This window comes from Scardinius erythrophthalmus (genome assembly GCF_964197995.2).
Source record: "Scardinius erythrophthalmus genome assembly, chromosome: 19".
Lineage (NCBI taxonomy): Eukaryota > Metazoa > Chordata > Actinopteri > Cypriniformes > Leuciscidae > Scardinius > Scardinius erythrophthalmus.
Window position 1 is genome coordinate 2859789 of NC_138239.1, and position 25960 is coordinate 2885748.

Genomic DNA, 25960 nt, shown 5'->3' on the forward strand with positions numbered 1-25960 from the left:
GTAAACAGACGTGATCTGTGCTAATGGGGTTGTGTGTTTGAGTCCCACTCACTCACACACACACACACACACACACACACACACACACACACACACACACACACACACACACACACACACACACACACACACACACACACACACACACACACGCTCACACACACACACACACACACACGCTCACGGTGCTTTTTGCTCAAAATAATTAACAAAATAATTAACAAACAAACTACACTCCATGGAGAAAAGGTCACCAACCTCTGAATCCCTAGACAAAACACTCTCTCTCTCTCACACACACACACACACACACTTTCCCGCAAACCCCACAAAGTGAGGTCTCAGTTAAAAACCTCCAAACTGAGGACATGCCTTTCCCAGTGTTTCAAGAAGAAAACAATACACTTTCTAGACACTAGTTAGAGCTGCAGAGCTATACACTCCATTAAAATATCTTTAGGAGCAAGATTTAAGAAAAAGTTTTTAACCATCATACTGAGGACCCATCACACTATGAACTATAAATAGAATGTGTAGAACAGTGGTTCATGAAGAGCAGTCCAGGGCCTTCTGGGGGGCCTCAGAGGCACTGCAGGGGTCCCCCAAAGATTGCCTACATGACAAGTACATAGAAATATATGGATTTGAGTGTAAGTGAGTTACAAATCTTTGTTTGAATGAGTATTTATCTTAAAATAATTGTTTCATGATTTTAATGTAAATTTATGAAAAAGTTCATTCTTATCAATACTGTTCATTTGCATTTTTTGGGAGGTCTGCGGTGGAATTAGGTGAATTAAACACCACAAACTAGACCAAAATGTTTTAAGCATATTTGCCTTTATATGGTAAATGGGTAAATGGACTGCATTTATATAGCGCTTTCACAACAGACCTATGGCCACCAAAGCGCTTTACATAGCCTCACATTCACCCATTCACTCACTCATACACACACCGACGCGGTGTCAGCCATGCAAGGCCATCCAGCTCGTGGGGAGCAGCTGGGGTTAGGTGTCTTGCTCATGGACACCTCGACACTTGGTCAGGTGGAACCGGGGATTGAACCACCAACCTTTCGGTTTGTAGACAACCCACATGAACCACTGCCGCCCCAATATATTGTTATATTGTTTGTAGAACAAACCGAAATTATTTGAGGGCTTAGAATAAGACAGTTATAGCAGCTTTGATCATCAATAAAATAAAAATAAATACAATGTACTGTTGTCTTGGTTAAAGACCAATGTTTTATTTATCTTTTGTCTCATAAGTGCAACATGTTTGGCTCACAGATCCAGATAGATGTAAATCTATTCATCTATTCTATCCACAACTGAAAAGTGCACAATGAGCATGGGTGAATGAACAACTTTTAAAGGGATAGTTCACCCAAAAATGAAAATTCTGTCATCATATACTCACCCTCAAGTTGTTTCAAACCTGTAAGAATTTCTTTCTTCTTCTGAACACAAAAGAAGATATTTTGAAAAATGTCTGTAACCAAACAGTTGATGGACCCCATTGCCTTCCATAGTAGGAAAAAAAAAAATACTATATCAGTCAATGGGGTCCATCAACTGTTTGGTTACAGACATTTTTCAAAATATCTTCTTTTGTGTTCAGAAGAAGAAAGAAATTCTTACAGGTTTGAAACAACTTGAGGGTGAGTATATGATGACAGAATTTTCATTTTTGGGTGAACTATCCCTTTAAATGTTACAACTAACTGGTGCTGAACATTGCCGGAACAACAGCAGAAAATCAAACTTTAGCAGCATCCTTACTCATTTTGAAACAGCCTTCTCTTGACTTTAATTAATTATCTCATTGTAAACATAATATTACTCATTTTGAAACAGCCTTCTCTTGACTTTAATTAATTATCTCATTGTAAACATAATATTACTCATTTTGAAACAGCCTTCTCTTGACTTTAATTATCTCATTGTAAACATAATACTTGACATCCTTCCAGGTGCGGTTCTTCAGTGCTGGGGACTCATGTGTGATGCACAACATGCAGGCTTCTTTCCCAGGCACTCGTCTCACAGCTATGAATTTGCCCATCCTTCTCTCCACTGCACTCTTTTCCTCCTCACTCCACGGTCTCTTGGTCTTTTTTTGAGCATCTGAAAAAGGAGTGTTTAATTGAAGTTAAATGTCATATTTGCCCAAATTTCTTACATTTAAGTCTCTCAATGTCAAATATTGTACTAAACCTATTTGTATACACCCCTGTAGAAACATTATGATGTCCAGGGTCTAAATTATTTGTAACTGAAATCAGGCTAACTTTGATAACAGTATCAAAGAAATCTGTCATGAGGTATTCTTTCATTGATTATACATATTCCATATATAAAATACTAAGGCTAATATGAATAGGTATTTTTAGTAGTGGTGGGCATAGATTCATTTTTTTAATCTAGATTAATCTCGCTGTAATCTTGGAATTAATCTAGATTAATCTAGATTTAAATGGCTCATTTGAATTCTGCCGAAGGCATTCAGAATATGTGTGTGCTACCCAAATAATGACTAAAGGGCACGTGTTTCTTAAATACAAAGTGACATTTAAAAGAACTTGTGAAGAAATGCCAGAGATTTTATTTTATTTTATTAAAACTAACATAATGATGGAGCTATAATAGACTCTTCTTATGAGCATATAAAACAAAACAGCTCCTTGGAAAAAATGAAATGTAGCCTAATATTGTAGTAGTTATAAACAAAGGTCTATTTTTAGTTCAGATTAACATTTGAGGGCAGCAATTGTATTCATAATGTCAAAATAAAACCAACGTAATGTTACTTGAAAGCATTATAGCCTACTATTCCTGCCAAACTTCCATGGTTGCAGTGTTACTACAGTAAATCCATGGTGAATGTTGCTGATCTGTGGACACTGGATAGTTCATTCATGGCACAATGTTTCTTCCTGAATGTTTGATCCGTTAATAACGGAGAAATGTGAATGTTTCTCACTAGATCTCGCAGCAATGTTATTACTTAAGTAGCGAATTCAAATGATTTATTTACTGGATCTCTTGATCAAGATCGGCTCGCGCTGCTTTGGTCCAAACTGATAAACAACGGTCCGTCAACCACACAATAACGAGTAGCTCAGTTTTGTTCCGCTTACATTACGTTTGCCATTTGATGTCGGACAATGTTGACAATGACCCGCCTAAATTTAAAATAACGAAATTTTGGTCGGCAGGAAAAATGGTCCAAAAATGGCCTCATTTGAAAGCTAAGGCCTACAAAACTAGCCGCAACATTTTTGTTGCCACGTTTGTCACATTTTTGAAGCTTTTATGTCGTGTGTTTCGTAGTTTGTGAGTCATATCTTTGTCACCTTTTTGTCGCTCTTTTGTGGCTTTTTCATCACTCTATAGTTGTGATTTTTGTTGCTTTTTTATAGTGTTATTGTTGCTTTTACGGCGTGTTTTTAAATAGGGATGTCCCGATCCGATCACATGATCGGAAATCGGGCCCGATCACGTGTTTTCAGACTCGATCGGAATCGGACGTTACCTCCCGATCAGGACTCGGATATATATATATATTCTCATTATTTTTTAACACATCAATATTTATGCGGTGGCACAGAGTTACGCCGGTTTCACACTGCACGCGTTAGTAAGCAGCGCAGGAGCAGGACACGTGCGTTTTCACACTGTGCTTTCACACTGGCAGCGTTTGTCACGCGCGGCTGAACCGCGGGTTGTGTAGGCTACAGACAGAGTACTCCATAATGGATAAGTTGGCATTGCTTTTTTTCGTTTTCAAATACATTTAAGAGAAAAGACTTGTCAAGAAGCTTATTTTATTAATAATTTCATTTATATAACTTTTGTTTCATCTTTGATTTTATTGTTATGGCAACAAGTTTGTTTTTGGACATTTGTTTTCTTTTTAAATTGCTGTTGGTCATTTGATTGACTGTTTAAAACACAATAGATATCATCAATGCACTTTTTGGATAAAACTGCGGTGTATTTTGGCCATGATCAATGTATTGTCACTTTAATTCAGCAAAAGTGGCGCAGCAAAAATAGACTCGGCGCTGAAACGATCGCGGCACTGCTGCTCTGCTCTGCTCTGCTATACGCACTGCCGCGCCACCTCTGCGCGCGGTGTGAATGCTCTAAACAATGGTTTAATCTGGTAACATGGGCGGCGAAAAAAATACGCGCTGCACGCTCTGCTAACAGTGCAGTGTGAAACCGGTGTAAGAGTTAGGAGTGCAGTTCCTAAAAGCACATTACTGGCTTTGCAAACACTGTAGCAATTGTATTTTTTATTTGTTTACATGCCTGCCGGGTATTTTAAGTTGAGGTGCTATTTGTTTATATATTAGACTTTTTTAATATTTACTGTTGCACTAAAGTGCAAAAGTGAAGAATTTATGTATTAGGCTACTTGATTGTTCAAGCTACCTCACAGAAGTGCTCTGTTTGTTAACAGAGTTGTTGAATGTTAAAATAAGGTGAATTAAATAAAAAATAAGGAACATCCTGGATCTGTTTTTTCGCTCTTCTTTATTCTTTTTTTATGTATTAAGTATCGGATCGGGACTCGGTATCGGCAGATACTCAAAATCAAATGACTCGGACTCGAGGGCAAAAAAACCTGATCGGGACATCCCTATTTTTAACGCTACATTGCCACTGTTTTTGTGTGTTTTCATCCTCTTTTTTGTTGCTTTTAGACTTGGGTAAAGCCAACTGGTGAAATTGTGCTCTGTTCAGGTGGGGGTTAAGAAGTTAAGAGGTAAAGAAGAAAATAGACAACAGCAGCCCTAGTTTCAAGATCTTACCATCAGTGCCTCTGTTCATGGGTTTCTTTATGTGTGGTTTAATCTTGGACGGCTGGTCTAGCATGCTTTCCTCTCCATCTCCATCAGCTCCATTAAACTCTGAAGACAAAGACACACAATAAACTTCATTAAAATTTTGAGTTCCAATTGAAAAGCTCCAGACAAGGGCAGAATAATAAAACAACAACATTTATAATAACATCTGAAAACTTCACAAAGAGCAGTGAGCAGGACTAAGGCTGAGTTTTCCTGATAACGTTGTCTCTTAGCACGATACGAAGACTCTTAAGGTATAACTTAACTAAAGGTATACCATTGCTAGGCGTGTTCCCCGAACCATACCTTAGAAAGTTGCTTAAGATATACCCTCTTACGTGCGACGTTACCCGGTGCTGTCCGTGGCGATGCCACTGAATCTGCTGATATCAATGACTCGAGAATCAATTATTCTCTCGTGCAGGGGCTGTTTATGTGAGAAAGCGGTGTTCTTTATAAAAGAAGCACTTCAGAAATAGTGGAAATTGCCTTTATTAGGACTCATGGGATATTATAAAAAAATAATCCAAACTATAATATCCTATAATAGCCTAGCCTACATATTTTTAAATTGTATCATATATTGCTGCCATGATAACCATTTCAAATGTTTACGTGCTTTCTTCTCTTTCCCATTTTTGTTCGCTGAGGTGGAGCTGCGATGAAATATTGTTCTTGTAAATACTTTCCAGCATTTCAGTAATAAAAGTTTACATCTTGCGTACGGTGCTCGGCAGTGATCAAAAAGGATTTAAACAGTGAATTTTGAATCTCTTCTTGTAAAGGCAATTAAATTAAATTACCACACGACCTTGTTTGACAAAAAACAGTAGGTACTAATTTGGCCAGGGATTTTTACGTGGGTTGGGTGAGAAAAAACACTGATATTATGGATTCGGACGGCACTAAAATCACCGACTTATCCCTGTAAATGTTTAAAATACCGGACGAGCCCATGAGAAACAATATTAGCGTCCGAATAGGACTTAACTGACAGTAGCCTGTTTTCACTGGCCTTTAAAGGAACACTTCGACTTTTTGAGACTTTAGCTTATTCACCGTATCCCCCAGAGTTAGATAAGTCCATACATACCTTTTTCATCTCTGTGCGTGCTTTAAGTCTGTTTGACGCACCCACCGCTAGCCTAGCTTAGCACAAAGACCGGATGTAAATGGCTACAGCTAGCATACTAATCCCAATAAGTGACTAAATAACGCCAACATTTTCCTATTTACATGTTGTGATTTGTATAGTCACAGTGTGTACAAATAACAAGGTCACATGAGACACAGACATTTTTTAAACGTTTAAATACTGGGAACTATTTTTTCAGAAGGCGAAGCACTGCTACATGGGCGGAGTGATTAGCGCAGCACCCGAGAAGCCCCGTGGTGATGAGAAGAGAGTTCGCTCAGAGTTGGAGTAAGAGTCAGCAATTACTAGATAGTAAATGCAAAGTTTACAATCATGGGTGTTCGCTGTATTGTAAAGAACTGCGACAATAAACAGGGGAATTCCAACCAAAAACGCTGACCTGATGAATCAATGGCTACTTGCTCTGGATATAGATCCAAACACACCTGTAGACATCATCAAGGACTATCGCGTTTGCTCAGAACATTTCACTGAGGACGACTATTTTTAAAAAATGGAATTTGCCACACGGACCATGAAACGTGTGCTGAAGGATACGGCCATCCCATCGATAAAGACAGGACAAAGTGGATCACCTGCGGCCGCGGTAAGTGTTCCGTTATGGGTTTTTTTAGATGACTAGCCTACTGTTACAGTGCCATTAGCTAGATGTAATGTAACCTTAGTGACACTAATGCATGAATAGGGTGCTCACTACTAGTATTACAGTTGTACCCGGGCTCCATGAATCCTCTGTAATGTTATGGTGCGTTCACACCGGACGCGAATAGCGCGTGAGGCGCGAGTGATTTCAATGTTTCAAGTCAATGCAAAGACGCGTTATGTGCGTAAAAAATTCCTGCGGCGCGAATGAGGCGTAGAGCGCGGCGCGGTAGACGCGAATACGCCTCATTCGCACGTCAAGTTTTGAAACTTTCGCCTCTGACGCGCGTACATTTCGCTTCAAACTTTTGTTTTTATGCGCGAATGGACACAAAGTGGTCAAGCGTATAACTAGACGCGGCATTTTACGCGCTATTCGCGTCCGGTGTGAACGCACAGTATTGTGCTGTCACAAACGCGCTCTATCGCCTCAGTATAACAAATAAGCGGCGCTAAATGTAACTTTCAGGACTGTAGCCTTCAACTTGGTAATGAATTGGAGGGGGTGATGGGCAGTTTTCATTTTTGAGAAACAGTGACCTTGTTTGTGAAATAGTAGGATAACGTTACTCTCGTTCTGATTCTCCCCTCAACCTCAGTCTGTTCGGCATCTTGTCTAAGTTATATCAGCTTCCAAAGTTTGTAACTCCTCGTCTGTGTATTCTGGCTTAAAACGATATGGTTCTGGATCTTGGTTTGATACCAAATAAAAATCCTCTTACAATTCCTCAAAGTCAGCCATGATCACGAATCACGTTCGCTACTAGCTAGTTAGTCACGTTGGTTTTGTTGACGGAACGGCACTTCTCGGGTGCTGCGCTAATCACTCCGCAGAAGTAGCAGTGCTTCGCCTTCTGAGAAAATAGTTCCCAGTATTTAAACGTTTAAAAAATGTCTGTGTCTCATATGACCTTGTTATTTGTACACACTGTGACTATACAAATCACAACATGTAAATAGGAAAATGTTGGCGTTATTTAGTCACTTATTGGGATTAGTATGCTAGCTGTAGCCATTTACAGCCAGTCTTTGTGCTAAGCTAGGCTAGCGGTGGGTGCGTCAAACAGACTTAAAGCACGCACAGAGATGAAAAAGGTATGTATGGACTTATCTAACCCTGGGGGATACGGTGAATAAGCTAAAGTCCCAAAAAGTCGAAGTGTTCCTTTAAAAACGCTTTTTAATTAAATTAATAATATTGTATAATATAATTAAAAATCTAACAACAATCAGTGTAATGACAATTTTATTCTTTGCATGAAAACACTTGAATTAGCCTAACTGAACACTGTCTGGGTGTATTAAAACTTCAGAATTATATTCGTATAGACCTGCAACAGTGATAAGGTAAAGCTAAGAGTGGTCCAGACCAACCTTACGAACGTATGACTTACAGAAGGTATACTTAACTAAGAACATTTCGGGAAACACGTATTAACGATAAGGTACAGCTTAAAGGGTTAGTTCACCCAAAAATGAAAATTCTGTCAGTAATTACTCACCCTCATGTTGTTCCAACCCCGTAAGGCCTTCGTTCATCTTCAGAACACAGTTTAAGATATTTTTGATTAAATCTGAGAGCTGTCTCACTCCTCCATAGGCTTCTAAGACATTATAACTTGCTGGCCCAGAAAAGTTATTAAAGGAGTCATAACCTAGTATTACCTTGGATACCTACTGCTGTATTATAGTCTTTCAGGCCCTTCTAAAAAAGAAAAGTGGAAAAAAAAAAAACACAGAGCTCCTCAGACCCTTATTTCTGAAGGCATTATTGTCTCACGAGATCTGATGCGATATTTTTGCTGTCGTGGACGGTCATTTTAATAATGCAAATGAGGGGCGCGTTGATTGGTGGCAGGAAGGAGGGGGGTTGACACCGCAGGTAACGCTTTAGCATATCATTCCAAAATGACATCATGGCGCAAGTTATGAATGAACCCGACCTGGCCGCGACCGGCTTCCCGGCCAGTGTATAAGCGTTAGGCAAACAATATACAATAGCCGAATTCATGATGATCTCAGTCATTTGTTGTTTGCAAAGTAACGTTAGCAGCCATTCCCCATGTTTACCTCGAAGCTAATACTCCCGCTAGCATACAATAGCCGCATTAGCAGTTAGCTGCTGTTTGTTACACACAGTAGAGCAATAAAAACTCAGTCTTACCGTTTCAATTGCAGGCAAGCCTCTGATGGTGGGAATTGCACCTTTTTCCAAACAGAGCTTCGAGGCCAACTTCGCCTGATATTGCCCCAAATTTGTGTATGATTCCTGTGTGAAATGTTTAGCGCAGACTCCTAACGATAAGCCAGTTGAAAGGGTTGTTGGGACAGCGTCATTTAAAAATGAATTTCATGCACTGGTCCCTGATAGTTTGGTCCGTTTTTGGTAGAGAAAACACATTTACATGTTGTTTGTGGCAGTCAACCACAGGTGTGTACTCATTTCTCCATCTTTCTCGACTGAACTGAATATGAGGGGGAGAGGGGCGGGCTTCCCGCGGCATAGGTTTGCGGTGTCCATATATGGTATATCCTGCCCCGTCATGACGTCAAGACGGGGCTGAAATCAAAATCTCGTATTTGAGTGCGCGTGCACGCGCGCTGGTTTATTTACCCTGAGGTAAACAAACGCTTCACTTTTAAATATCGGCTTCCCGGCCAGTGTATAATCGTTAGGCAATCATAACATACATTGATTCTCGTGGAAAAGTGAAAATTGCAGGTTATGACTCCTTTAAAGAGATCGTTAATATAGTCCAAGTGACTACAGTGGCTCAATCTTAAGTTTATAAAGCGACGAGAATACTTTTTGTGCGCCAAATCAAACAAAAAGAACGACTTTATTCCACTATTCATTTCCTTCTCTCTGGGCCTCGAGTGAGTTAACGTAGTGTTTTAGCGCAGCGCTTCTGTTTTGTACGTCACACGCTGGTCACACGTAGGCTCACTATTGGGCGACGCTGGTCATGTGTGATACGTGGTGACGTGCAACTCAGACGCGCTACGCTATTACACTACGTTAACTCACTCGAGGCCCAGAGAGAAGGAAATTAATAGTGGAATAAAGTCGTTATTTTTGTTTGTTTTTTGCGCACAAAAAGTATTCTCGTCGCTTTATAAACTTAAGATTGAGCCACTGGAGTCACTTGGACTATATTAACGATCTCTTTAATAACTTTTCTGGGCCAGCAAGTTATAATGTCTTAGAAGCCTATGGAGGAGTGATCCAGCTCTCAGATTTCATCAAAAATATCTTAATTTGTGTTCCGAAGATGAACGAAGGTCTTACGGGGTTGGAACAACATGAGGGTGAGTAATTACTGACAGACTTTTCATTTTTGGGTGAACTAACCCTTTAAGCTGTAATTTAAGAACGACGTAGCGTTAAGGAGGTTTCGGGAAACCCAGCCCAAGTCTAAACCTGGACTAAACCCAGTATTGTTTAAGTACTGGTACTAATTAAAATGAATAAAGTTAACTAAAGTAATCATACCATCAGTGCATTTGGGTCTCTTTCGGTGTGGTTTAACCTTGGACGGCTGGTCTAGCATGCTTTCCTCTTCGTCTCCATCAGCACTATCTAACTCTGAAGACAAAGACACAATAAACTTCATTAAAATGTTGAGTTCCAACCTAAAAGCTCCAGACAAGGGCAGAATAATAAAAAATACATTTATAATAACATCTGAAAACTTTAGTCACAAAGAGCAGTGAGCAGGACCAAGTCTAAACCTGGACTAAACCCAGTATTGTTGAAGTACTGGCACTAATTAAAATGAATAACGTTAACTAAAGTAATCATACCATCAGTGCCTTTGGGTCTCTTTCGGTGTGGTTTAACCTTGGACGGCTGGTCTAGCATGCTTTCCACTCCGTCTCCATCAGCACTATCTAACTCTGAAGACAAAGACACAAAATAAACTTCATTAAAAAGTTAAGCTCCAACCTAAAAGCTCCAGACAAGGGCAGAATAATAAAAAATACAGTTATAATAACATCTGAAAACTTTAGTCACAAAGAGCAGTGAGCAGGACCAAGTCTAAACCCGGACTAAACCCAGAATTGTTGAAGTACTGGCACGAATTAAAATGAATAACGTTAACTAAAGTAATCATACCATCAGTGCCTTTGGGTCTCTTTCGGTGTGGTTTAACCTTGGACGGCTGGTCTAGCATGCTTTCCACTCCGTCTCCATCAGCACTATCTAACTCTGAAGACAAAGACACAATAAACTTCATTAAAAAGCTGAGCTCCAACCTAAAAGCTCCAGACAAGGGCAGAATAATAAAAAATACATTTATAATAACATCTGAAAACTTTAGTCACAAAGAGCAGTGAGCAGGACCAAGTCTAAACCTGAACTAAACCCAGAATTGTTGAAGTACTGGCACTAATTAAAATGAATAAAGTTAACTAAAGTAATCATACCATCAGTGCCTTTGGGTCTCTTTCGGTGTGGTTTAACCTTGGACGGCTGGTCTAGCATGCTTTCCTCTTCGTCTCCATCAGCACTATCTAACTCTGAAGACAAAGACACAATAAACTTCATTAAAATGTTGAGTTCCAACCTAAAAGCTCCAGACAAGGGCAGAATAATAAAAAATACATTTATAATAACATCTGAAAACTTTAGTCACAAAGAGCAGTGAGCAGGACCAAGTCTAAACCCGGACTAAACCCAGTATTGTTGAAGTACTGGCACTAATTAAAATGAATAAAGTTAACTAAAGTAATCATACCATCAGTGCCTTTGGGTCTCTTTCGGTGTGGTTTAACCTTGGACGGCTGGTCTAGCATGCTTTCCTCTTCGTCTCCATCAGCACTATCTAACTCTGAAGACAAAGACACAAAATAAACTTCATTAAAATGTTGAGCTCCAACCTAAAAGCTCCAGACAAGGGCAGAATAATAAAAAATACATTTATAATAACATCTGAAAACTTTAGTCACAAAGAGCAGTGAGCAGGACCAAGTCTAAACCTGGACTAAACCCAGTATTGTTGAAGTACTGGCACGAATTAAAATGAATAACGTTAACTAAAGTAATCATACCATCAGTGCCTTTGGGTCTCTTTCGGTGTGGTTTAACCTTGGACGGCTGGTCTAGCATGCTTTCCACTCCGTCTCCATCAGCACTATCTAACTCTGAAGACAAAGACACACAATAAACTTCATTAAAATGTTGAGCTCCAACCTAAAAGCTCCAGACAAGGGCAGAATAATAAAAAATACATTTATAATAACATCTGAAAACTTTAGTCACAAAGAGCAGTGAGCAGGACCAAGTCTAAACCTGAACTAAACCCAGTATTGTTTAAGTACTGGCACTAATTAAAATGAATAACGTTAACTAAAGTAATCATACCATCAGTGCCTTTGGGTCTCTTTCGGTGTGGTTTAACCTTGGACGGCTGGTCTAGCATGCTTTCCTCTTCGTCTCCATCAGCACTATCTAACTCTGAAGACAAAGACACAATAAACTTCATTAAAATGTTGAGTTCCAACCTAAAAGCTCCAGACAAGGGCAGAATAATAAAAAATACATTTATAATAACATCTGAAAACTTTAGTCACAAAGAGCAGTGAGCAGGACCAAGTCTAAACCTGAACTAAACCCAGTATTGTTTAAGTACTGGCACTAATTAAAATGAATAACGTTAACTAAAGTAATCATACCATCAGTGCCTTTGGGTCTCTTTCCGTGTGGTTTAACCTTGGACGGCTGGTCTAGCATGCTTTCCACTCCGTCTCCATCAGCACTATCTAACTCTGAAGACAAAGACACAAAATAAACTTCATTAAAAAGTTGAGCTCCAACCTAAAAGCTCCAGACAAGGGCAGAATAATAAAAAATACAGTTATAATAACATCTGAAAACTTTAGTCACAAAGAGCAGTGAGCAGGACCAAGTCTAAACCCGGACTAAACCCAGAATTGTTGAAGTACTGGCACGAATTAAAATGAATAACGTTAACTAAAGTAATCATACCATCAGTGCCTTTGGGTCTCTTTCGGTGTGGTTTAACCTTGGACGGCTGGTCTAGCATGCTTTCCACTCCGTCTCCATCAGCACTATCTAACTCTGAAGACAAAGACACACAATAAACTTCATTAAAAAGCTGAGCTCCAACCTAAAAGCTCCAGACAAGGGCAGAATAATAAAAAATACATTTATAATAACATCTGAAAACTTTAGTCACAAAGAGCAGTGAGCAGGACCAAGTCTAAACCTGAACTAAACCCAGTATTGTTGAAGTACTGGCACTAATTAAAATGAATAACGTTAACTAAAGTAATCATACCATCAGTGCCTTTGGGTCTCTTTCGGTGTGGTTTAACCTTGGACGGCTGGTCTAGCATGCTTTCCACTCCGTCTCCATCAGCACTATCTAACTCTGAAGACAAAGACACACAATAAACTTCATTAAAAAGCTGAGCTCCAACCTAAAAGCTCCAGACAAGGGCAGAATAATAAAAAATACATTTATAATAACATCTGAAAACTTTAGTCACAAAGAGCAGTGAGCAGGACCAAGTCTAAACCTGAACTAAACCCAGTATTGTTGAAGTACTGGCACTAATTAAAATGAATAACGTTAACTAAAGTAATCATACCATCAGTGCCTTTGGGTCTCTTTCGGTGTGGTTTAACCTTGGACGGCTGGTCTAGCATGCTTTCCACTCCGTCTCCATCAGCACTATCTAACTCTGAAGACAAAGACACAATAAACTTCATTAAAATGTTGAGCTCCAACCTAAAAGCTCCAGACAAGGGCAGAATAATAAAAAATACATTTATAATAACATCTGAAAACTTTAGTCACAAAGAGCAGTGAGCAGGACCAAGTCTAAACCTGGACTAAACCCAGTATTGTTGAAGTACTGGCACTAATTAAAATGAATAAAGTTAACTAAAGTAATCATACCATCAGTGCCTTTGGGTCTCTTTCCGTGTGGTTTAACCTTGGACGGCTGGTCTAGCATGCTTTCCACTCCGTCTCCATCAGCACTATCTAACTCTGAAGACAAAGACACAATAAACTTCATTAAAATGTTGAGCTCCAACCTAAAAGCTCCAGACAAGGGCAGAATAATAAAAAATACATTTATAATAACATCTGAAAACTTTAGTCACAAAGAGCAGTGAGCAGGACCAAGTCTAAACCTGAACTAAACCCAGTATTGTTGAAGTACTGGCACGAATTAAAATGAATAACGTTAACTAAAGTAATCATACCATCAGTGCCTTTGGGTCTCTTTCGGTGTGGTTTAACCTTGGACGGCTGGTCTAGCATGCTTTCCTCTTCGTGGTCCTCTCTGTCAGAGTGTTCAGACACTGAAGACAAATACATATTCATGTCACTTATGTGGAGTGCCCACTTTAAACATTATCTTAAAGTTGTTGCACTGAATGGAAGAAGTATATTAATCCACTTATAGTTTAGACAGTGCCTATCTTGTGTTATGTGTTACAGTTAACTAGTATTGCAGACAGTATTGTACAACATAGATGCTGTTACATACCGGAGTGGCGCTCCTCTTCGCTCCTTGATCGAATCTCTGTTTGGGCTGAAAAAAAAAAAAAAAAGAAGTAGTTAGAAGTCATATGATGCTTATAGAGACATGAATTTTTTTTTTTTTAACAGTGCAGACCATAGACTGCTGAATCCAGGGTCTGAAGATTGTTTCCTTTAAGTGCTTCGGCTCCACCTTCCATTGCAAATAGAAGCTTTCCAACTTTAGCTACTTGGAAGGTTTTATCAGTCTGCCTGTAGTAGTTACAGTGTACCCTGATGTCATGTCCCATAAACTTCGCTACCTGCTCAAGCTCTTGGTTGGAGAGGTCCAGCAGCTGGCACAATGTTGCCACATGCTTTCGCAGGTTGGTGGATCTGAGCAGTTGTGGATTATCCACTTTACATTCAATTGAAAATTTTCTCAAACAGTCACAGCCACGAATATTTGTTTGGGTGCCAATGTTTGCAAACAAAAATGGATTGTCCTTAAGAACCCCAACTTTGTCCCTGAGCGCAATCATGAAATCGATGGAAGCTTTAGTGCGGTCAAGAAACAGAACAGGTACTTTCCGACCTCTTTTTCCTCTTGTCACCATCCTAGTTAGCCTGTGACTCAACATTTTCTCCACAGGAGACAGCGTCTCATAAATGTCCTTGTTGACTTGGCCAGAGTCAGCTTTCAGGAACATCTCTAGTGTTATCCTTGATGCTTCTCCCTCACGTTTTTTGTTGAAGACTATGACTTGAGCCAGAAGACTTTCACTGAGTCTTCTGTATGCAGCCACTGTTACAGTCTGTTTAAGATCAGCCTTTGCTTTATCTTCTATAGCCCTCAGATGATTCTGCAGCGCAAGAATGTCTTTAGTTAAAGGAACACTTTCATCTTTGTTCCATTTGTTTTGTTCCATGGAACTGTGGGCATTTGTTGCAACATAGTTTGACCACATTTTGTCGAGAAGCTCCTTAAACTTCTTAGTCTTTTTTTCAGCAACAACATCTGACACCATCATACAATGAGCGATCCAGGTCTCAGTTGCTGCTTTGAGTGAAAAGCCTATTTTCACTGCGGTTGAAGGTTTTCCGTACTCTGTCTTGTCTGAGTTGAAGTGTGACACTTTTCTAGCTGCTGCTATTGCCAGGTTAAATTTGGTTGGATCACATAAGTCTTTGAGTCCTCCAATTTTTTGGTTAATTTTCTTAGCTGCCAGGACAAAGCGACCCAGTTCCCTCAATTTCTGTGCAATATAGCGATGTTGAGATTGTTCACGTCCTTTTCGAGCAAACAGTGAATCTCCATATTTACATATCATCTCATCCCCTCGAACGTGGGCAGTGATATTGTCTTGTAACATGTTATGGATTACATTTTGGACTCCATCTGATGATGTCTGTATTGGAAGAAGTTTGGAAGAAACAGTTTGGATGCGCTTTCTTTTTGTTCCTACGTCGGAGTTTTCCTTTTTATCCCTACAAGTTTTGTCATGTCTCCATAGGTCTACTTTTTTAAACATAGCAAAGCAGTGCTGGCAGGGCAAATAGTCACTAACTGATGAGTTTTCAGAGGGCTGTTTCCATGTGACGATCTCCCCTTTACCCTCCTTTAGGACTTCCTGATTATGTCGCCAGTCACCCTTATTACTTAAAGACTCAAGACGTTTCTTTCTCTCTTTGGAGCCAAGTGGAAAGCTGAAAGCGTGGGCAACATCAGCTTCATCCATGTGCTTCAACTGTAAATGGCGGGCCATTTTTTTATTTATTTTTTCGCAGTAAACACAGTAATGTGCTTTGTCCCACACTCTTTTACCATTATTTTTTTGGCAAGTTTTAACTCTCAGTTCAACGGTCTCTGTGTTGTTCTTGCAACGATCCTTTTTTGAATATGTTTTTGATGGTTGACGTTTAGACTGTGTTAGTTTTGGTTTTGACTCACATGACAGGCTGGAGCACATTGAGACTATGCTGCAGGATGAAGAGGAGTCTGGACTCCCTGGAGGAGGCTTGTACTCCTCACCATCACTATGACAACTAGACATTTCTGAAGCTTCTTCATCTTCTTGATGAGGTGAGCTCACAGTAGAATCAGGAATATCCTTCTCCGGGGCCTTTACCTGCAACATAACAATTTCAACATATTACCTGCCTGCATGAAGATTTGACCTAAATGAATGTCCAAAATGTTTAAAACCAAGAACAAGTATCACTTTCAGTCAAGTTTGGTAAAAGTGCAATCATCTACAAACAGCTGTTTTTGATTAAAACTGCTCTTGTTCATTTATATATATATATACAGGTGCTGGTCATTAGAATATCATCAAAAAGTTGATTTATTTCAGTAATTCCGTTAAAAAAGTGAAACTTGTATATTATATAGACTCATTACATGCAAAGTGAGATATCTCAAGCCTTTATTTGTTATTATTTTGATGATTATGGCTTACAGCTTGTGAAAACCACAAAATCAAAATCCCAGAAAATTAGAATATTACATGAAATCACACAGTAATTACACAGTGATACCATGGTCATTGAACCAGGTTTTGGTTATTTTGGCAGTGTGGGCCGGTGCAAATCCTGCTGGAAAATGAAGTCAGCATCTCCATAAAGCTTGTCTGCTGAAGGAAGCATGAAGTGCTCTGGAAATGTCCTGGTAGACGGCTGCGTTGAGTGGACAGCACAGTGGACCAACACCAGCCGATGACATGGCTCCCCAAACCAACACAGACTGTGGAAACTTCACACTGGACTTCAAGCGTCTTGGATTGTGTGACTCTTCATTCTTCCTCCAGACTCTGGGAAGTTGGTTTCCAAATGAGATGCAAAATTTGCTCTCATCAGAAAAGAGGACTTTGGTCCACTGTGCTTTATTAAATCCAGAGTCAATGCAGCCGTCTACCAGGACATTTCCAGAGCACTTCATGCTTCCTTCATTTCCCAGCAGGATTTGCACCGGCCCACACTGCCAAAATAACCAAAACCTGCTTCAATGACCATGGGATTACTGTGTAATTACTGTGTGATTTCATGTAATATTCTAATTTTCTGAGATTTTGATTTTGTGGTTTTCATAAGCTGTAAGCCATAATCATCAAAATTATAACAAATAAAGGCTTGAGATATCTCACTTTGCATGTAATGAGTCTATATAATATACAAGTTTCACTTTTTTAACGGAATTACTGAAATAAATCAACTTTTTGATGATATTCTAATTTTATGACCAGCACCTGTATGTATGTATGTATATATATATATATATATATATATATATATATATATATATATATATAATATAGAGCTGGTAAGTCCCGCCCCTTCCGCAAAACCCCGCTGGACCTCAAAGTTGAAAAACCGTCAATGCAAGTGAATGGGAGAAAATAATTATTTTCTGGTCCAGCTTGAATTGTGCCATGAATGTGAACATATGTTGTCTGTGAATTTTTTATAGAACTTTTCGTGTAAAGAATGATACAATTTAGCGGGTAGAAGTTTGATACGGTTAGACTTTGTGTGAGAGCCCTTTGTGGACTACAACTTTCGACGCGTTTGAAACGTCACCACCATTCGCACACGGACACTAGCTCACGGATCCCGCTAAACATGGCTGTGTCTTTGGTGCACTTCATCGCCTTCTTTCAGGGAGAGGACAAAATCATTGAGGTTGGCGAAAACCACGGGTATTAGTCAACTTTATGGGGTGACGTCACATAGGCGACATGTAGTCTTTCTCGTTATGTCTTTTCCACAACTGCTAGCCGAAGAATCATACCATATACTGTCAAACTCGTAACATGAAAAGTTATATAAAAAATTCACAGACAACATATGTTCACATTCATGGCACAATTCAAACGGGACCAGAAAATAATTATTTTCTCCCATTTACTTGCATTGACGGTTTTTCAACTTTGAGGTCCAGCGGGGTTTTGCGGAAGGGGCGGGACTTACCAGCTCTATGTATATATATATATATATATATATATATATATATATATATATATATATATATATATATATACACAGTACCAGTCAAAAGTTTGGAAACGTTACTATTTTTAATGTTTTTGAAAGAAGTCTCTTATGCTCATCAAGCCTGCAGTAAAAAAAAAAAAAAAAAACAGTATTATGAAATATTATTACAATTTAAAATAATGGTTCTCTTTTTTAATATATTTTAAAATGTAATTTATTTTTGTGATGCAAAGCTGAATTTTCATCAGCAAGTACTCCAGTCTTTGGTGTCTTATGATCCTTCAGAAATCATTCTAATATGCTGATTTATGATCAATGTTGGAAACAGTTGTGCTGCTTAATATTTTTTTTATTACCTGAAATACTTTTTTCAGGATTATTTGATGAATAAAAAGTTAAAAAGAACTGTATTTATTTAGAATAGAAATCTTTTGTAACAATATACACTACCGTTCAAAAGTTTGGGAACAATAACTATTTTATTTTAAAGAAATTAGTACTTTAATTCAACAAGGATGCGTTAAATTGATAAAAGGTGATGGTAACGATTTATATTGTTAGAATTTTTTTTATTTTGAATAAATGCTGTTTTTATGAATAAATGCTGTTAACGTTTTACTCATCAATGAATCCTGAAAAAAGTATTCCAAAAAAATATATTAAGCAGCACAACTGTTTCCATCATTGATAATAACTGAGTATCAAATCATCATATTAGAATGATTTCTGAAGGATCATAAGACACCAAAGACTGGAGTACTTGCTGATGAAAATTCAGCTTTGCATCACAAAAATAATTTACATTTTAAAATATATTAAAAAAGAGAACCATTATTTTAAATTGTAATAATATTTCATAATACTGTTTTTTTTTTTTTTTTAACTGCAGGCTTGATGAGCATAAGAGACTTCTTTCAAAAACATTAAAAATAGTAATGTTTCCAAACTTTTGACTGGTACTGTATATATATATATATATATATATATATATATATATATATATATATATATATATATATGAGAAAAGGTCTCATAAGCCACCCCCTTCCCTGCTTGTGTTTTTGCTCATTTCAAAAAATATTTGCCATCATCTGAAAACTACAAAAAATAATAGAGTTACAGTGATATGTAAAAAGAGCTTGTTGCTCTATCAACACTCTAGTTTTCTAAAAACTAGACCTTCACCAAACTGAAAGCTCCTGTTTTAACTTAAGCAATATGGACTTTATTTTTTAACATGTTAATGCTTATTACAGTTGCATAAACTCTTTGTGATCATGCATAATTGTTAAAGGGGGTATTATGCTTTAGAAATTTATTTGGCCATAATCCCAAACACATCATTATTTTACACTATAGAAAATGCTGTATTGAAACATGAAATTGCAACGCGTGTAACTTACACAGGAGGACACGCGGCCCTTGCCTGAAAATAGCCATTGGGGAAAAATTCAGAAATACTCAAAATGCTTGAAAGGTCCGAAACATAATTCCAGCTATGTTTTTAATGAGGGAACAACATTGTAACATGCTTAAAAGCTCTAAAAAGTAGACTTTTCCATAATCCCCCTTTGACGCAGCCTTGCCGCGACATGCATGTTCACAACTAGTCAGCCACAGTTCACGGTCACAACAAGATAATACGATAGTAAAAAGTACTTACAACTGTTGATGCTCTCTCACATTTTTCGTGGTGATTTCTTAGATTTCGTATCCTTCGTCGTAACCGTTCCAACGCACTTTTGTGTTCCATTTTCTTTTGCTCCTAGTCCTAAACTGAGGATAATTCGCTCGGTAACTTTCTCGTGTAACAAATACTGCGCTCTGATTGGATAATTACCATGCAGTACAAAAGTGTTCTGATTGGTCGAGTCCACCTGCATTGCGCATTTTTTTTTTCTTGTTTTTTTTTTGTTCTTGTTTTTTTTTTAAAGTGAGCTGTAAGTGTTAAACCAATAGACTATACATCTTACTATTTTGACATGTTTTACATAAACGAGGTGACCTGATAAATATGTTACAATTTTTAAGATTTAATTTGTTAAAATACTAAAGAAATATCTTATATATTATCCAGGACTAAATCCCTCTAGATTTTTAGGTGTGATATTATGTGCACAGTGACTGCTCGCGGAGCGCTCTGATTGGCCGATCCTAAATGGGGCCTCTCAAAATGAAACATTGTTGCAAACTGGGCTGGAGCTGCAGGGGCAGGCTCTAGTCAACTCAGGATGACCTGAAAATCCACAATCACAAACATCTCTGTATGTAGTGTTAGATTGAATTGAATTGTTCACATAATTATAAATATAATTACAACTTAACTTTTTTAACAGACTATTTTTTAAGTTATATTAAAATAAACAGAAATTAATTATTTCTGAAAGATTGGATTTTTGCCTTTAAAAAAATCACATAATGCATCAAGTGTACCTCTCTTCTTTAAGAGCCTATGAATAAAAAAAGGCTTTAAAAAGAAAAAGGGTATTAAATATACAGCATATAGCATAAACTAAACACTAATAAAAAATAAGTTAATATAAATGCTTATTACTAACAAAAAAAGTTATCAACAGCTCACTTACTTTCTCCTGTCTTACAATGTGTTTGATACTTTCCGGTCAGGATTTGGGCCCCACCACAGCACTGAGACAGCTCTGACAAATGATATCCGCATGAATACCAACGCAGGCGAAGGAAATACAACTCTATTAGTCCAGTGCTCCAGTCTCTTCTCCGGCTTCCTGCCGCTCAGAGAATAAAATTCAAAACTTGTGTATTGTGTACAAGTCTTTTCATGGTTTAGCACCACAGTACATCTCTGAGATGTTAGAGCCATTTGAAACATTGCAGGCCCCGAGAACTTCAGGGAGGGGTCTCCTGGTGGTCCCCAGAGTCAGGAGTAAACACGCTGAGGCTAAAGCTAAAGTCTGGAACAGTCTTCATGAGTATGTGAGACAGGCATCAACTCTGACAATGTTCAAATCCAGGCTGAAAACAGTTCTGTTCACCCGTGCGCATATGACACTGAAAGTATCTATTTTATCTGCTCTCTTGCTTTTTACAGTAATACATTTTTATGTTGATGTTTTATGGATTGATTTTATCTGCTTTAATTTAATTTGATTTATCCTTTATTTATAGCTACAGGTTAGTCCCTTGTGACTCATGTCTCACTTTCAAGAGAGACCAGTTTCAAACATATTATAAACAGTTAAATAAAAATACAAAAGTTTCACAGATACATCATGACATGGCTTAAAATTTCTAATTAAAACAACAGCAATTTCCTATAGACACATTTTCCAGACCGTTTAATACAACTCTAAATTCTCCAAGTGTGACCAGGCTGGACAGCTTCAGATCCTGCTGAAGCTTGTTCCAGCTGGAGGGACCTGAGAAGGAGACAGTCTTTTTCCCCAGCTCTGTGTGCACTGCAGGGACACTAAAGGACAAAAAGTCCTGGGAGTGGAGTCTGCGATGGCAAATTCTGCATGTAAAGTACGATGGCACTAGATGGAGAATAGATTTGTAAATAAACAGATACCAGTGCAAGTCTGCGCATGTATAATGAGGGCCATTTCACCAGCGAGTACGGTGAGTTGAGAATTTAATGTCTGTGATAATAAACCTTAGCGCTCCATGATACACTGCATCTAGCATGCCCAAAGAGCTGACAGAGGCATTCATGTAAACAATATCTCCATAATCTAAGACACTCATAAAGGTGGCAGACACTGACTGTTTTCTGACTTGATAAGAGAAACATGACATATTTCGATAAAAGAAACCAAGTTTGAGCTTGAACACATTGTTTATGACCAAATAATTCAAGAACCAACCTGTGGTCTTGTCTGTGAATCTGATGTCCAAAAGCCTTTGACACAACTTCACACAACTTCCACAGCACAGTAATTCCTTTGCCTCAAGAGCTTCAAAGAGCTTCATCATTGAGAACCTTTAATGTGGCAGTAACTGACCCATGACCCTTTCTAAAGCCAGAAGCCAGACTGATAAGGCGATAAGATGTTATTGGAACATAAGTGATGCTTCACCTGCTTATTAACTAATTTTTTTAGAGTTTTTGCTAATACACACAATTTTGAAATAGGTCTGTAGTTATTTGGAGAAGTTGGGTACTCGCCTTTTAGCAGAGGTTAAAAAAAGCCTTTTTCCAAATGCCAGGAACAGAGTTTTAAGTAAAAAGTAGGGAGAGACAAACCTCTCATTGTGCATGATCCTTCTGGGGTATGCCAGTGTGATCACTTAGGGTGATAGCAGCAGAGCAACCCAGAACTTAAAAAAAATGTGTTAGTCTGTAGGAAGATTGTCATTCATCATTTGAGTGCCTTCTCCTGAATCCTGAGATTTCATCTCTATTCCATTGGATTAATCCTATAACCTTCACCTGTTGTGGTATAGTCATTGACTTATTAGCTCAGTCTAACCAACTATAACGTATCAATAACTTGTCTCTTCTGTGAGCTTTGTGTTGGTATCATTAAAGAGTGCAATATCTGCACTTAAAGGTCGTAGGCCTATAGCTTTTGTATTATCTTTGAAACAGATCGTAACTGCATTCAATTTGGGGAAAATAATTTTTTACTTTTTTGTGGTGTCATATGGGCAATACCTTTTCCTATGATGTGCTGCTCTTGGTTTGTTAGTGGGTGAACCTAACCCTAACCCTAACCCTAACCCTAACCCTTGCCAACAAACAACAACAAAAGAACACAATTTATGTGATTTTTCCCTCATGTCCCACCCACTTCCCTTTAAGGGAAAACAAACAAAAGAACAAATAAGCAAAAATAAAAAATGCATTGTTACACTTAATATATGATAATAATATTACAAATAACAGTAATAATAGTAGGCCTATGGATGCCATGTTTTTTTTTTATTATCTATTTTTTATTTGTATTGGTAAATCCATAAATAAATAAATAGAATCAAATACATACTTCTTTCTTCACTGTAACCCTTTACTGTAAATTTACAGCGAATTTCCTACAGAATTGTACTGTATTTCCATAATAGAGTATTAGGCTGTATCTTTTACACATTTCTGTTTTCAACCCGATAAATTCGTAATACAGTATCTATCATACTGTAAAGGCATTGCATTGTAGGATTGATTTCTTTCGCGCTCAACTCAGTTCAAATGTGACGCGAGCATACAGTAGCTAGCTACTAGCAGCTACAGGCAAACTTGTTTTGTCAGCGGGATTCAGCTGAACAGAATAATCATTCCTGTCATCAAGATAAACAGTGTCTGCGAATCTGTGAGCATTGTTTAAGCTTTTGTGAGCTTCGGTTCGTGTTTCAAACATTAGTTGCCTGCGACGCAGCAGAAAATGGACGACGTTACCGGTACATGAAGACGGTTGGAAGAGTCATCTCTAAATAATCTAACCTGCGCGTGACGATAAATGGGATTTAGAGTTTGAGAAGATGGAGAATTGTTCAACTGAGTGATACGGTAAGCCAATATATATATGTTTTTTGCGTTCGCATTTCTGCATTGTTTCCACGTAACGTTAGGCCTAATGTTATTTGGTTTGATTTTGCGAACGCGGTTTACTACCGCGGCCGCGCAAACAATTCGCTCTGTTCCACCTGTTTACCAAGTAACTTAGCCTAACGTTAACTTCGATATTTCACATAATAGGAAACATTCACCATGTTTTTTGCATGACCTGCTTTTGATATATATATATTTTCGTTTCAGGCTTTGTAATCTGATGACGGTCCAGTGCTAATGTAAGTGCTTTTAAGTAGTGTTACAGTTATTGTCTATCTGTGGTAACACAAAAATGCTATCAAATGCTGTCAGTTCTGTGATCGTGCTTTTGAATCTGAATTTTGCCAGCACATGAAAATCCATGTTCCTAATGTTGTTTTCAAATGTAGTATTCCTGATTGCAATGTCATGGTCCTACAACTACTCCCACACTTCAAAGAGAAGTTAGACGGTGTTATCCTTCAAGCAGAAATAGAGATTATTCAACACATCTCATTAATCTGTAATATGTTTTATGTTTTGGTTCTGTTGATCATGGCTGTGCTGTCCTTTTTAAAAAATTGTTTCAGGAATTTACAACGCTGATGTCCAGCAATCTACATTTGCCAGAAAGTCCACGACTTATTTCCTGGTATGTAAACATTAAAGGGGTAGTTTTAGCCAAAAATGAAAAGCCATCATTTACTCACCCCACTGCAAAATATGTTTTTCTTAATTAGTGTTTTTTTTCTTGTTTCCAGTCCAGATATCTAAAATTCTTACATGAAGAAGTATTTAATAGACAAGTAAAAATTGTCTTGTTTTCTGAAAGAATAAGTCAAAATTAAGTGAGTTTATGCTTAAAACAAGCAAAATAAAATGCCAGTGCGTTTTAGCGTTCTAACCCTAATCAATTTAAATTTTTAGGTGAAAAACTTATAGAACTATGAATATACAACTACATCGAACCACAGTGGAACCCACTATAGTTAATTTAATTATTAATATTATTTATTAATATTATTTATAATTATTAATATATATATATATATATATTTTTTTCAATTACAGGTCAATCTCTACGCAACCAGTGCTGGACATTACGTTTGGAAGGTCAAGGTGTGTGTGAAGGATCACAGCCTAACTTCATCACTGGCCTGGCAGCGCTGTTTGCCTCCTCCTATAACTTCAGCTTGCAGTACCAGGAAGAGGCAGCACCTTGAGTTTGTTCAGAGGTTTGTCATTGGCATATTTGCCATTCATATGGCTGAATTAGACTGAATTGTGACTTGTCTTGTCTTGTGTCTTGACAGTATTTATTAAGCTGACTACTGGTATAAACAATATGGCCCTGGTTTCCATACTGGGCTTAGCTTTAGCCAGGTCTAGGCCTTAATAAAATTAGGGTATTTAAGCAGCTTTTATAAAAATGTCTAATAAAAAAAAAACATTACTGGTGTGCATCTTGAGACAAAACAGTGGCAGTCATATTTTAAGATATGTCAGTGCAAGTTGTTTTCAGTTGACAGATTAGTGAAAATTAATTACTCACCCTCATGTCGTTCCAAACCTGTAAGACCTTCGTTCATCTTCAGAACACAAATGAAGATATTTTTGATGAAATCTGAGAGGTTTCTGAACCACCCATAGACAGCGACGTCTTTGCAACTGGCCCAGAAAGGTGGTAAAAACATCGTTTAAATAATCCATGTAACTACAGTGGTTCAACCTTAATATTATGAAGCGACGAGAATACTTTTTGTGCACAAAAAAAAAAAAAAAACGACATTATTCAACAATCTCTACTCTTTCACGTCATTCTCCTACGCTGTTGACGTAGTGTAAACAGTGTCAAGTCACCTTCATTAATATAGCGCTTTTAACAATATAGATTGTTTCAAAGCAGCTTTACAGTTATAATAGGAGATTACAGTAACATAGATTGTTTAGGCTTTACAGCAGTTCTAGAATAAAGTTATTAGATCGACTATTTTTGACCATCAAAATGCAGGCGGACACAGCTTCAGCGAGTTTTTAGTAAACTCTGTGTACACAAACACTGTTCTCAATGCTGGAGTTCATGTGTAGAGCCCCTGGTGATACTTCCAGCACAGTTTCATGTTGTGTCAAGCCTTCTTAGTGTTTTAAAAATAGCGATTTAGATGCTATCATAGTCGTACCCCATTCACTCCCATTCACAAGGCAATTTGACCGAAAACGAAAATACGGTCAAACTTAATAGTGTCGTTTCCATCCTAATTATGCTTTTGTAGCAAATTAGCTGTATGAAATATTAATAATAATCAATAATA

At 38.0% G+C, this 25960-nt stretch overlaps 1 protein-coding gene across 1 annotated transcript in view; it reads right to left on the reverse strand.

Moving 5' to 3' along the window:
• The window catches only part of plcb2 (phospholipase C, beta 2), a gene marked incomplete at both ends in the record, with an annotated part of 72527 nt that overhangs the window by 9431 nt on the left and 37136 nt on the right, over positions 1-25960 (reverse strand). The window contains 20 exons of the mRNA XM_081394303.1: positions 1964-2132; positions 4826-4924; positions 10153-10245; positions 10464-10556; positions 10777-10869; positions 11088-11180; positions 11399-11491; positions 11712-11804; positions 12025-12117; positions 12336-12428; positions 12649-12741; positions 12962-13054; positions 13275-13367; positions 13586-13678; positions 13897-13995; positions 14184-14228; positions 14313-15411; positions 15724-15862; positions 16124-16284; positions 21491-21590. Of these exons, the coding sequence (XP_081250429.1) occupies positions 1964-2132; positions 4826-4924; positions 10153-10245; positions 10464-10556; positions 10777-10869; positions 11088-11180; positions 11399-11491; positions 11712-11804; positions 12025-12117; positions 12336-12428; positions 12649-12741; positions 12962-13054; positions 13275-13367; positions 13586-13678; positions 13897-13995; positions 14184-14228; positions 14313-15411; positions 15724-15862; positions 16124-16284; positions 21491-21590 (3027 nt within the window). The remainder of the gene's footprint in view (positions 1-1963; positions 2133-4825; positions 4925-10152; positions 10246-10463; positions 10557-10776; positions 10870-11087; positions 11181-11398; positions 11492-11711; positions 11805-12024; positions 12118-12335; positions 12429-12648; positions 12742-12961; positions 13055-13274; positions 13368-13585; positions 13679-13896; positions 13996-14183; positions 14229-14312; positions 15412-15723; positions 15863-16123; positions 16285-21490; positions 21591-25960) is intronic.